This window comes from Asparagus officinalis, chromosome 8 (genome assembly GCF_001876935.1).
Source record: "Asparagus officinalis chromosome 8, Aspof.V1, whole genome shotgun sequence".
Classification (NCBI taxonomy): domain Eukaryota; kingdom Viridiplantae; phylum Streptophyta; class Magnoliopsida; order Asparagales; family Asparagaceae; genus Asparagus; species Asparagus officinalis.
Genome location: NC_033801.1, coordinates 131,156,056 through 131,169,157, shown reverse-complemented (window position 1 = coordinate 131,169,157; position 13,102 = coordinate 131,156,056). Strand labels below are relative to the sequence as shown.

The following is a 13,102-nucleotide window of genomic DNA, read 5'->3' as shown; positions in this document are numbered from 1 at the left end:
CTCTTTTCACAACATTTTCTTTTTTCTTTTTTCGTTCTTTCTTGCTTTTTTTCTATTTCCGCTTGATGACATGATTAAAAATTAAATACTAGGCGAGCAAGTTAAATAAAACAGGTGTCAATCAATACAAAAAGATGCTGTCAACAGCTACAAGTCATACAATTCAGGAGAAGCTAATTCAGAAAAAAAAAAAAAATTTAACTCTGCTCAAAGTTGGACAATTTTGCTAGTTTCCGTCTTTGATTACCCAAGCAGAACCTAATGCAGGGACATAAATTATGAAGTAACACAAAGGACGCATATCTTGACAACAGAAGACGTTACCATCAGGGGCCAGATGATGCTTAAATGTATTTGGCTGACAAATTCATTGCCGCAGTCTAAACCGCAATGCAAATTGCCGTGGAGGAGTGCCATTATTTATGGTCAGGATAGGGAACATTCCTCATCAAGTTATTGCTTGGGGATTGCTCGATGATGCTGGTGTCACAACCATCACAATCTGACCTCTATGCCCTCGCTATGCAGGTGCTCCTTCACAGATAAGATGGGAACCTGCAATCACATTAAGGAGTCAAGCTCAACTGGATTCTTGGTCCTGCTGAGGTGTCATGGATATATCATAAGAGCTAGCTCAAATAAAGATCAGAAAATCAAGTTGTTGACTTATTAACCATGTCAGATCTAAGGTGTCATGGATATATCATAAGAGCTAGCTCAAATAAAGATCAGAAAATCAAGTTATTGACTTATTAACCATGTCAGATCTAAGGTGACAACATGCAACAACAGCTCATCAAACAAATAGCATATGTGTTCGCACAAACAACCAAGTGGAAAACCTATACCATCATTCAGAATCCATAGTCATCTTTCGAGACTTTACAGAAGGTGGTGTCGCAGGCAAGAGCACACCAGATAGGAACATATAAGAAATTCTTCGCAAACGGTCAGAAATGGAAATCTAAAAATATCAGTGCCACAATGCTTCTTAAATGTCCTAAGGCCTGTTTGTTTGCCCCAAAAAAAGGGGAAATCAAAGAAATAGAAAACTATTAAATCAAAGAATTATTTTGGGAGTGTTTGGTTTGCTAAAAAAAAGAAGAAATCAAAGAAATGGAGATGAGTTGTCACCTTATTATAGGATGATGTGAGTGATTTTTTAAGAAAACTTGTTTTGATGTTGTTTGGTTGGCGAAAAAAATAAGGAAATGAATTATAAGAAACCAATTTCTTAAAAAAGTTTGTTTCGTTATTTCTTAAAAATAAGAAAATAGATGAGATGAGATGAGTTGTCATTGTATTATTGGGTGATGTGACCCACACTTAAGGAAATAGTTTTCACAACTTTTTGGGATGAAAACAAAGAAATGAAATGTTAATGAGATGAGATGAGTTGTCACAATCTTATTGGATGATGTGGGTGATTTTTAAATATGAGATGAGATGAGTTGAGTGATGTTGTTGATGAAAATAATATTTTATTAGATGTGGTGGATGTGATGGATGAGTTGTTGGATGAAAATAATATTTTATTAGATGTGGTGGATGAGTTGTTGGATAAAAATAATATTTTATTAGATGTTGTGGGTGAGTTTTAGGGATGGAAATATGTGAAATTGTACTTTTTGAGATTTCTTGCTTTTCATTTCCATTTTTCGGTTTTTTGGGAAATAACCAAACAGGCCCTAAACTCCAAACGAAAACTAGAACAGTAAATAAAATGGACCTCAAGAGGAGATACAGAATGGCGCGACTGAGGAAGAGGCAGAGATATGCACAGATCAACTTATTGAACCAGATGGACGAACACATCAGGGTATTATCATAATTCACAAGAGCAATATAGTTTGCAAAACTGTTGAATCAGATATCTTGACAGGATAGAAAATGAAAACTATCGGGTATACCCAATAATCCATGTCAGCAGATATGTTCTAAGAGAATAATGATTTTTTATGATATAATTAAACCAGGACCTCTATTTACTACAAAATTTTCTTTAGATTTATAAGAATCAATTATGACATGACATATTTTTATATTTGTTACTGAATAAACCAAAAAGGTTTGTTACAATCCCTAAGCTTACATACAAAATAGACATGTACGATTGTATAGCATTTTGTCTGCTCTAATGGGAACAAGTTTAATAGATGTAATGAACAGAAACATGGGAATATGCGCAACTAAAGGAAAAAGTAACAAGAGAAGTTTGTAGAATATAATGAATTTATGAAATAACAAAATTTAAGTAGTTGTGTAATCCATGGAACAGTAAAAATAATAAATGATTGCAGGAGGTAGTTGTAATCTAGGGTACTGATGACATATTTTACATCTCAAAAACCCATATATCTTCTGTCACAAAATCTCGTATCTTAAATGTATCTTAAATGTATCATTACATATACCTCCTTGCGATGGAAAATGCCAGCAGCAAGCGCAGCTGAAGCACTTGTTTTCTGAAAGACCTCAGAGAAATGTTCTACGGATCCTGCACCACTGCTTGCAATTACAGGTATACTGACAGCATCAGATACCAGTTTAATCAAGTCTACATCAAATCCCTGCCCTTGACCTGCAAAAGCAATAACTGCTTGTAAGCTTATCTCAAACAACAAAAACAATTTATAGATCCTTGAACTTTAAAACTGATCTAAGACGATGAACAAAGGACTGCACAAGCTTAGGATCACAAATAATATGCATCATGAGGAGCAGAGTCAAAGAAAATCAGAAGAGGATATTGCCGATATAAGCAGACTCCTCTGCTTACTAGTACACGCTCAGTTATTTAGCAAGTATAGAGGCTATAGACGATAGCTGCTGCAACACAAGAATTGCCCTACCATCACAGTCAATAGAATTGAGTAATATTTCCCCTGCTCCAAGATCTTCAACAGCTTTTGCAAGCTCATAAGCTCCAATTGGTCGACCCTCACGTCCACCACTTACCTGTTGGGCATAACAACAAACAGATACTCAGATTACAATAAAGCTCTTATGCATGCAAAATTGTCCTATAAAAAATCAGCTTTATGGCTTAGCATATTACATATGCCTTGAATAAAGTATGGGTTCCACTCAAGCATCAAGTCTAACAATTGCAATGCTGAAGTTTATATGCCTGATACCTCTCAAGTATGCCAGGTGGAGACATTTAGCAGTCGCAAGGAAGACCTTGCCAAGATTCAATGATACACCCAATTGGAAGAACATTTTTAAGTAGGCTTGAAACAAACAATTAAGAAATTTAAAGTTTGAAATATTAAGGTAATATTTAGAAAATTCATGATTAAATAGAGCTGAATGCTTCAATCTATGTGTGTACTGGACAGCACAGTTAATGTGTCAGTTTCACCCTTTTAGGTATTAATACATCTCTGGAAACATATCAAACAATCAACTAGCTTGTCAGGCCTAACTGTCAAGGTGAAAATATGAACGCTTTTATAACATCACTAAGAAGCCCTGCCACGAGAAACAAAAGGTGGTCTCCCTTGAAAGACTTCTATTCAACCTTATTTTAAGGGTACTACTACTACCATAACTACTATAGAGTATAGACAGCATGACAAATCCAGAATTAGAGAATTAATATTCCAATAAACACTGTATCTTTAATAAAGGTGCTTTTCATCTCCTTGCTTGTAGTTATTCAACACATAATAAATACTTCATACTCACAAGTTAGAGGCCCAAAATACAGTTTGAAGGCTACTTATCATAAGATCGTCATAAATAGTGTCCTTAAACAAACACATATCGTCATAAGTAATGTCCTTAAACAAACACATAAAGTGATGGGGAACCAATAATTTATAAACGAGAAAGGTAGCAAGATCATCAGCATCAGCATCAGCATTTAAGTCTTCCCCCATGATAATGCAGTTGCTTATAGCCATTAACTCCACAATGAGAGGTGCCATTATAGATGTGAACAGGCTTTTTTGATAACTCCTATGAGTTATTAATGCTGAATTCAAGACCGAGGGAACTTGGACGAGAAGAGGCTACTAACTGAATCCCATATGTCGGTTATTGGGTAGGAAGCTTGCAATTATTCATGCCACAACCAAATAGATTTCGGTCAACCAACAACCCACTGCAAAGTAAGCTGGAAATGATCTCTTAGATTATCATCACTAGACATTAAGTTATTTAAATGGCCTAACTTTCCCAACCATATCATTTAAAAGGAAAATTAAGAAAACCCTAGGAGTTTATTTGAGATATAAGCACAATGTTACCTTGTGTTTGATTCTAAGTAAAAGCAAGTGAGAGAAAAGAATGATTAATGAGTAATTGTTTTTCATTATTGATTATCGAAAACTTTTGTCAAGCCTGAAGGTAGTGAAAAATAAAAATAAAAATAAAAATAAAAAACTAAGGTAAAAACTCCATTTCTTGTTCTACCTCTTTTCCCTATGCTCTTTCTTCTTTACTAGGAAGTAAAACGCAGATCAAATGAAATGAATCCGTCAGTGGTATCGAAAATAACAATTCAGAATGCATATGGCTGAATGGTTGATGGGCTTCGATAATCTTTAGAATCCAAATTACCACCACAAACAAACATAATTGCTAATGTGGCTGTACAGCTATCAACATGTAAATCCATTTACATAGCCCATGGATAAATGAGATTACTAGAAAAATCTAGCTCAATATGCAATGAAGTATATACACTGTTCTAGAAGCCATACCGTACACTGGTACCATGCATATTCTTCTCCTAGTGGACCTGAATGCACATAAGTAAGATGTCAATCTCAGAGAAGAATCAAATCCAGAAAAAATACAACAAGAAGGATAACAGATTAGCTTCTACTACTAAGAGATTGTACCTGGTTTAGTTAGTTTTACAGACTTGAATTTCACCTCATCAGGACTCCGAATATACACTCTGCGAGGATCAATACTTACAACCACGGCCTGAGAGTGAAGGAAGAACAATTAATATTTAGATGTGTTTCCACCTTCAAATGTAGGTTAAGGAATAAAGACTTCACAAATGAAGATTTTGTTTTAAAGTATTTATCACTAATCTCCACATATGCAATATGAAGAGAGAGTTTTCCCAAATCCTGAAAGGAGGGATAGACAGTAATATATCAGCTAAGTGATCTATACGACCTGATTTCCATAGCGTCTAGAGATTTGTTCTATGCTGCTAGTTCCGCTCTTTACCTGAAAAGAAGGGAATATTACAAGGGGGGAAAGGGAATTATGGTTACACAACTGGCTTAAGTTTAAAAATTGATCGCATACCCCAGTTTTCAAATATTCTTCTGCAGCAAAAACTGCATCACTTCCAATTGAAACCTTATCTGCACCAGACCTGAAGTATTCTGATGCCACTTCCAAACTCGAGTAGTACCTATGGAAATATTAGAGCAATGACATTTAAGAAAAGAGTGTATGTAATAAAGATAAATTGAAAAGGATTTCATAGCGATATACAAAAATCGTTGACTTTGGATGGAGATTCTTTTATAGCAAATTACTGCAATTGAAGAAAATCCTTGACAATGGTTGTCTTTTTATAAATGGAAGTGGGGTGCACTGCACCTCAGCTATTTATGAAGACGCATAAACTGTGTCAAGCTCCAAGAGATTACCACCTGTAGCTTAAAAATCGACCTCAGTTTTCTACAAGAGGTTGTATATAGAATGGTCCACAAAATTAGGTAAGGATTTTGAGCAAAGACTACATTTAACCAGTCCATTGTTGCTGCATTGCTACTTAGTGGACAAAACGAGGGAAAAATCAGCATAGAGCATTCCATTAGCATAAATAAGGTCCCGTTTGGCAAAGGGTTAAGGAAGAGGGGTTAAAGAGAATGATTAATGTACTTAGCCCATTCGATAATCTGAATGACTAAATTATTAATCTGTTAAATAAGTTTTATTTTAGCCCTTGTGATCAGTTTTAGTGTTTGGGAATAACAATAATTTTGACTATTTTCTTTATAATTAGAAAGGTTAACTCTTAATCATTCTAAATAGGAGTATTAGTAAACCCCTCATTTTGAGGGGTTAACTCATTTTAATCCTTCTAGAAGGGTTAGCTTAACCCTTCTATATTTTTTATATTTAGCAAATTATGGAGGGTTAACTCACTTTAACTCTTGTATAGATTTTTTTTTGGTGGGTTAAGAAGGGGTTAAGTCTCCATAACCCCTCACTTAACCCTTTGCCAAACGGTGCCTAAAAGAATATATCTTAAAAAAGCTGCAGAATGACGGTGAGTTCACAAGAGCATTATTGTAATATAAGTATGAGGCATCAAAGATCATGGATATTATAAGGAAAGATCTGATCTTATCTAAATATACTAAACCTAAGTCTCAGTTTCTCAGAAAATGTAGTCTCCTTTTGTTAACTAGAAAATGCTTCTAGCCAGATAATTCACAATATGTGTTAAGGGATTTTTCTTTTTCCACTGTCATAGTTATGCTTTGATTGTACGAATAGCATCCTCCTTAATTACCAAACTGATAAACGACTTACACTAAATATGATACTAGGAATATCAATATTTTTACCTAATTAAATTTTTTTGAAAAAAGATCTTTCACAACATCTAGGGAAAAGTCAACAGAATAAAAAATGCAGATACAGGTTTCAATCAACTTACAGTAGCAGAAGCATATAATTTTCATTAAACATTAAATTGGAAAACATGAGCCATTTAAGTAAGCAGTGAAAAAAAATATCTACTAATGAATCCAGAAGTGAGTCGTTGAAAAACAGATTCTAATAAAAGGTCATTCAAGTCTTAAATGCACAACTGTTCTCATAAAAATGTTATACCAACCTCCCATTCCCATCTGTAAAGTCTCTTATACCGCCTCCAACTGTTAGTGGGACAAAAACATGTTCAGATGTGTAGCGCAGAATCTGTATGTCATATTATTCGCAGAGGTCTAAGTTTAGAAAAGAATCAGATGGAAATTAAACTTAGCTTCTTGATACAAAGTATCGACAGTTTAGATCATATTGGGAAAAATTAACAAGAGGATGAATAGTATTATCTACATTAAACCTGTAGCATTGGTAGATCTCCCAAAGGAAAGTCACGGAAGCCAGTTATGTTCAGAAAACTAACCTGAAATGCAATTCAAATACTTAAATTTTCACAAGTTATATGTATAAACATAGCACCCACTAAATGAACAGAACATCAGAATGTGAAAAATATACTTCATCAGCCCCATCTTTATAATATTGACCCGCAAGGTCCACCGGCTTGCCAAGGTTTCTAACCTGTTGACAAAGAGAAAAAGGATAAGTTAAAAGTAGCAGGAAAAGGAAAAAAGATAGTTAACGAAAACAATATTGTTCCTTGTAGGGTTCCTCATAATAGTAGTTGCAAATCAGACTCCATCATTTACACAAGAAACCAATCACGTCATTATGAGTGAATAAGATATTGATGTTATTTGTTACCTCATGATCATTTGAATGCTCGCGGACATCATACTGATCCCCTTTGGTTACTACAAGATCCCCTCTATCGTTTGTCCTCACATCAAGGCATGCTATTACCTGGACAATCAAGTGGCAGTAAGCAGAAAGCAAAACTGGTTACATAAGATACTTGCATATATAATGAAAAAAAACAGTGTCCTGGATATGTTCTCGACCAAAAAGGCAAAAAAACATACTCTCTTTGCAAGTTTTGATGCCTTCCCACTTGTAGGTTTCTGTTCGGCATGAGAAATTGAGCATGTAGTTTAAGCGCCAACAAAGAAAGATAGAAGAATACACATAATCATGTTGAAACACCAAGATTTACCTTTTTCCTTGAAAATTGAGATGGATTAAGAAACTTTTCCAATATTGAGAGGCCGACATCTGGAAAGAGGTGCAAATAAGTGTATGGTTCGCCTTTCAAAACCAGTTACCTGTCTTATTAAGGTCTTCAACTAAAGAGTTTATTCCTATAACATGATACCCCAAGGTACCTGTCTCATTATCCTTCAACGACAATATGATGATTGTAAGAAATCATAAAATATTTGTGCTTACTAAATATATATAAGCACAAGAAACACGAGGGTAGGCTTAACTTAAGAAATGGTTAGAAATCTCAATTGAACTAAAGAGGACCAGTTCATTCTTCCAAAAGAAATTCTATTGGATTTTAAGAAACATATCTACGTTGCTTAATTGTTCCCAAGACAGATAGCTTTTATAACGACATAACCAAGGCTTTATAACATTTTTTTTCTAATAAAAACATTGAGTGGTGACTAAATTGCAGTAGACAAAGTCCATGAGATTAAGAAAAAGCAACATGCAGTTGAAACATAGGCGTCCTATCAATCTACACTTCATTGATGTCGATAATCATTGGAACAAATCAACTTCTCAGTATTTCCAATTAGTCCACATCTGGTGATGGAGTTAAGGGTCAACTTGATAAAGAATGTTGAGATCAAAGCTTGATGCTACAAAAAATAAATTCTAGCCAAAGATAGTAACAAATTTAACAATATTGTAAATCATTACCACTGCCAGTATATTACAGCACTTATCTGTGGTTAGCATTTGATTGCGACTAGTGACTCATAAAAACAGCAGAAATAATGTTAACAAATATATAAAGAAACACTATATTGATGTTGTTGCCAAGTATTGAGGACATGAATAGATTCCAAACTTATTTAGATGAAATATTAAAAAATAGAAAATACAGATAATTATTGTTTACCTCCACTCTTTTCAGGGTGAAATTGAACTGCATTTATATTTCCCCTATTGATAGAAGAAATAAAAGTGTCACCATAATTGCATGTTGATGATATCCAGTCCTTATTAGCATCTGACTACATCAAAACATTCAAATGGTTCCATAAATAAAATAGCATTACAATAAAATGATTTAATGTTTAAAAATCAAGCTCTGCAGTGACAAAATAAAGAGCATACGGGCATTGCACGGTATGAATGGACGAAATAGACATGGCGAGCTCCAATATCATCCAATATTCCTGATCCTTTAGTAACTTGCAGTGCATTCCAACCAATATGAGGTACCCTGAGACCCTCTGATGAGTCAAAACGGCCAACAGTGCCAGGTATCAAACCAAGACCTTTGACTACGAGGAATAAAGGGCAACTGTTAGCTAAATCAAGAAAACATACAACAAAAACGCATCAGTTAATAACAAATTCCAGGAATTTTAACAGATTGCATGAGAAGTTGCATATAGTTTAATAAACATAATTTGTAGTATTAAGAAGCAGAATCCACTTTGGTAAGTTGAATAGAAGTCCTAATTGTTATGTGATAGTGTAACTCAACACCATGACGATACTAACCCCAAAGGGGCTGGGGAAAACAAACAGCAAAAAAGAAAATTGAGAAGTTATCATAAAACAAACATGTTCTACCACAACCTAATATATTGTGCACTGTAGCTCAATTTGTATAAAACCAATTAGAATTAGAAAGGACTTGTATAAGTAGTCATGCGAAAGTTAGCAAGTTCTCATAATCTCTCCAAGATTACAATGTAACAAACAATAAGGGCGTCGACATAATAGCACAATCTTTTCTGACCGTAGGTCCATAGCAGAGGAGGCAGTCCTGCAACTCTATGTGTTTTGCTCTAAAGATCTGTAAACTCATTTCATAATTCAAGCTAAATAAAGAAGTATGATTTTTTTAACTTTGACCTACAAATACGCTGCTCTGAGTAGTAGGCTACATGCCATTAAACTGTGAGAAGAAATAGATTACACATTATTTGCTATGTCAGTCAAATCAAGTAAGTTCTCACTTCACAAAACATGTTAAATTATTTAATAAGAAAATATGTTATATAAAATATGTATATATTTGAATAATGTCACACACCTGAATTACCTTGGAACTATAGATTTGATATAATTGCACTTAAGTCTGATTTCTCTGGCCTTAATGATGCATTTAACATGAAAGAACACAAAGAATGTCTGTTAGAAAGCAATACAAGAACGGTAATCACCTGGACCATTCTCTTCACTGGACTCAAAAAGCAACTGGAGTCCAAGACAGATCCCCAAAAAGGGACGATCCTTCTCTAAGTACGTACACAGTGCTTCAGCCAATCTGTGAGAAAGTAAACTGGTTATTCTATGTGTTTAAGAAAGATTACGAGAGATCTACTTTCTTTTTCAGGGAGAAGCGTACATCCTTAGAAGGATTTTGAAGACGTAATTAACACTGCAAACATTGTCCATGAACAAGAGTATTTTTTCTTATTACATAACTTTACCCATTCTGTTTGATGAGTCATCTGAGTAAAGAACAGAAATAAATGATACCAACATTCTTTAACTAATAGCATTCTTGAGAATGCTAGTCTAGATGTCAATTTAATAGCACAAACCCTAGAAATTTTTCCAGGAAGAATATTGGAAGTTCTACAGATTCAATTATAAAAAAAAAGAATATTTTTTTAGAGTAATAAATAAAAGTAAATTAAAAAGGACTCTTACCCGTTCTGATTTAACACATCCATAGCTGATCCAAAGGCTCCAACCCCAGGAAACACAAGGCGGCTTGCAGCAAGAATGTCATCTGGTCTTTGCACCTAATAAGGAAAAGAACATGTGTATTTATTAACTTGTCTACAAATAACTTTATAGATAGTTTTAATTGAATATCAATAAGAGAGGACATTTTTCAATCATAAGGTAAACATTAATGCGGCCCAAGTCTACTTCTCAATAGTTTTCTACTTTTATGATGAATGGTACGTAAGGAAGCAAGGAGTTCCAATAGAAAGTAGACAATGAGGAGAGTAATGAAATGGAAATTCCCAGTTAAGTTAGCAAAAGAAAAAACTGACAATGTCATATTATTAGTGCGGATTAAGCACAATGGACCGCAAAGGATGAAGGTGATGAGAGTATCAAAGGTAAAAGATCCATCAATGATAAGCCTTTCTTGACTCTCTTTTCTGATTAGAGAAGCCATGTCAAAGCCGGGATGCGAATCAGAGAAAAATAAAAAATAAAAACATGCAGAGTCACGAATTGCCGCAAGCAAAATCTTATACAAACGGCCTGTGATTAATTGTTATTTGTGACATCAGATAAATTCCACGAGAAGAACACGAATAACTGAACCACCACAGTTTGTAGATTAAAAACAAAATGGTATGCTGAATCAATAAAAAGACTACCATGAACTTTTCCCATTTTCTTGTAATACTAGAATTAACTTTCTAAATTGCACAAAGCTATCATAAACTTCCTCGGAAATTCACTAAACTAACCACTGATATCTTGTCAGTAGTGAATATATCATTTCCATGAGATAATTTTTGGATAGAATTGACCATAAAATTAAAAATATCATGTATCTTACATGTTTTATCTTATATGAAACTTCAGAGAGAAAGGAACGGTAATTGCAATGTTATAAATAGCGGTAAATTAAAAATATCATGTATCTTCCAGTTTCAAACTTTATGCGATTTTAATGAGAAGACGGAGAATCTCCATGGTAGGTTTCTTTTAATTAGGCTAGAAAGTAAACACGGCACATCTTGTTCTTTAGCAGCACATAAAACAACTTGTGAACATTTTGATCCCTTATTCTAGTAGAAAGATGATGTTCTCATGTCCATTCGCGTAGAACATAACGTTGGACGTGATTTTTCGATGTCCATTTTTGTCCTATTTTGTCCCCAAATGCGACCAGGGAATTCACAAAGAGTTGAGTAATACTTGGTTCTTAAATAAAAGAGGGAAGGGGGAGAGGTTACTTCTTTGATATCGAAGCCGAGGTATCTAATGGCATTCCTCACACTTCGAACGTTTCCAGCACCGTAATCGAGAAGAGTGACAGCTGCATCGATTGGAAGAAAATGAATCAATTTTTATACAAATTTTTCTAGTAGATGGGGGTTTCTTACTTGAATCTCCAGAAGAAGAGGAGGAGGAGGCGCGGATGGAGAGATTCTTCTTGTATTTTGAAGAAAAATAATGGGAACTCCGTGGATTCGAAAAGCGACGGCGGCTATGAACCATCAACTGAGGTCGAGGTCGAGAGAGTAGATTTTGAGAGGTCGACGTCGGAGACTCCATCAGTATCTGCTGCTGAGAGAGAGAGAGAGAGAGATTCTCTGGCGGCCTTGAATAAAGGAAGAGGGGTTTTTTTCTTTCTTCGTCCGTGCTGTTTTAATTTTCTGCGGGCCTAAACCCCGCTCACTTCCGTACGGCCCGGTCAAGTCGGGTCCTAAAGCCCACAGAGCCCAGAGCCGGTCCAATTACAAATCATAATTAGGATGCGTTCGACAAATCTTTAAAATTGGATCAGTACTGAACTTAGCTATTTTATTATTGGCAAAAACATGGTTCTTAGGTCAAAAAATAGGCCATAAAACTAGTTTAGTATTGGACCGGCACCCCCTTAGTCCAACTATAAACTGTTTTAGAAAAAAACTGGATCGAGATTGAACCCAGTTTTTAGGTGATTGCCAAACACCTGACTCTCGATTTTATCCATTCAAATCCTATTCCAGGGACAGATATAAATCTAATTAGAATTATTATAGGCTAATAAGTTTTTTGCTGGATTCTTATATTGACTGTCTTAATTTAAAGAAAAAACTATTATGTTCATTGAGCTACAATCTAACCTCTAGTTTATAACACATTGATCTAATGGTATTTTGAATAGCTATATGTAAACATAATTTCATAGCTAATCTCAGTAAACCGTATTTTTTATGGTTGGGAATATGGTTTTTCATACGTAACAACCATTTTATTTATTTTTATTTTTATTTTGCTTAATTTAGCTAACTAGGGGCATCAGTGATAATCCATCAATTTCTCCCCAAAAAATAATAATTACATCATATCATACTCCTTATCAAAGAGCGAGTTTGAAAAAAAAATTCTATGGTCAATTTCACCCTTAATCTTTTGGATATTACATTCTAATTTTATCCTAATATATTCATATAATTTAAAAGTAAAATCTTTTGATATTAAAAGAGATCAAATAGTGAAACTAATTTTCTATCCTATTAAAAGATGAAATGTATCCAACTAATTCAATCTTTCAATAAATTCTCATTAGATTAAAACTATT

At 34.4% G+C, this 13,102-nt stretch overlaps 1 protein-coding gene across 2 annotated transcripts; it reads right to left on the bottom strand.

The window, feature by feature from the left end:
- On the bottom strand, nucleotides 102–12,157 carry LOC109819570 (imidazole glycerol phosphate synthase hisHF, chloroplastic). 2 transcript variants are annotated; one of them, XM_020385327.1, is made up of 19 exons: nucleotides 11,919–12,157; nucleotides 11,769–11,851; nucleotides 10,495–10,589; nucleotides 10,002–10,105; nucleotides 8,941–9,110; nucleotides 8,723–8,837; nucleotides 7,805–7,896; nucleotides 7,674–7,712; nucleotides 7,456–7,554; nucleotides 7,210–7,272; nucleotides 7,052–7,114; nucleotides 6,824–6,906; nucleotides 5,275–5,383; nucleotides 5,140–5,193; nucleotides 4,851–4,938; nucleotides 4,710–4,747; nucleotides 2,853–2,958; nucleotides 2,415–2,581; nucleotides 102–555 (listed from the first exon to the last, which is right to left on the bottom strand). In XM_020385327.1, exons 1-19 carry the CDS (start codon nucleotides 12,088–12,090, stop codon nucleotides 496–498), a joined length of 1,800 nt encoding a protein of 599 aa, XP_020240916.1. In that variant the 5' UTR covers nucleotides 12,091–12,157; the 3' UTR covers nucleotides 102–495. The 2 variants fall into 2 exon arrangements, with proteins under 2 accessions (XP_020240916.1, XP_020240917.1); XM_020385328.1 differs by having other exon boundaries at nucleotides 7,805–7,863.

Coding starts and splice junctions, on each gene's coding strand:
- LOC109819570 (XM_020385327.1), bottom strand. CDS start 12,090: ATGGAGTCTCCGACGTCGACCTCTCAAAATCTACTCTCTCGACCTCGA. Junction 7,555..7,673: donor CATCAAAACTTGCAAAGAGA/GTATGTTTTTTT, acceptor TTGATTGTCCAG/GTAATAGCATGCCTTGATGT. Junction 5,194..5,274: donor AAGAATATTTGAAAACTGGG/GTATGCGATCAA, acceptor CCTTCTTTTCAG/GTAAAGAGCGGAACTAGCAG.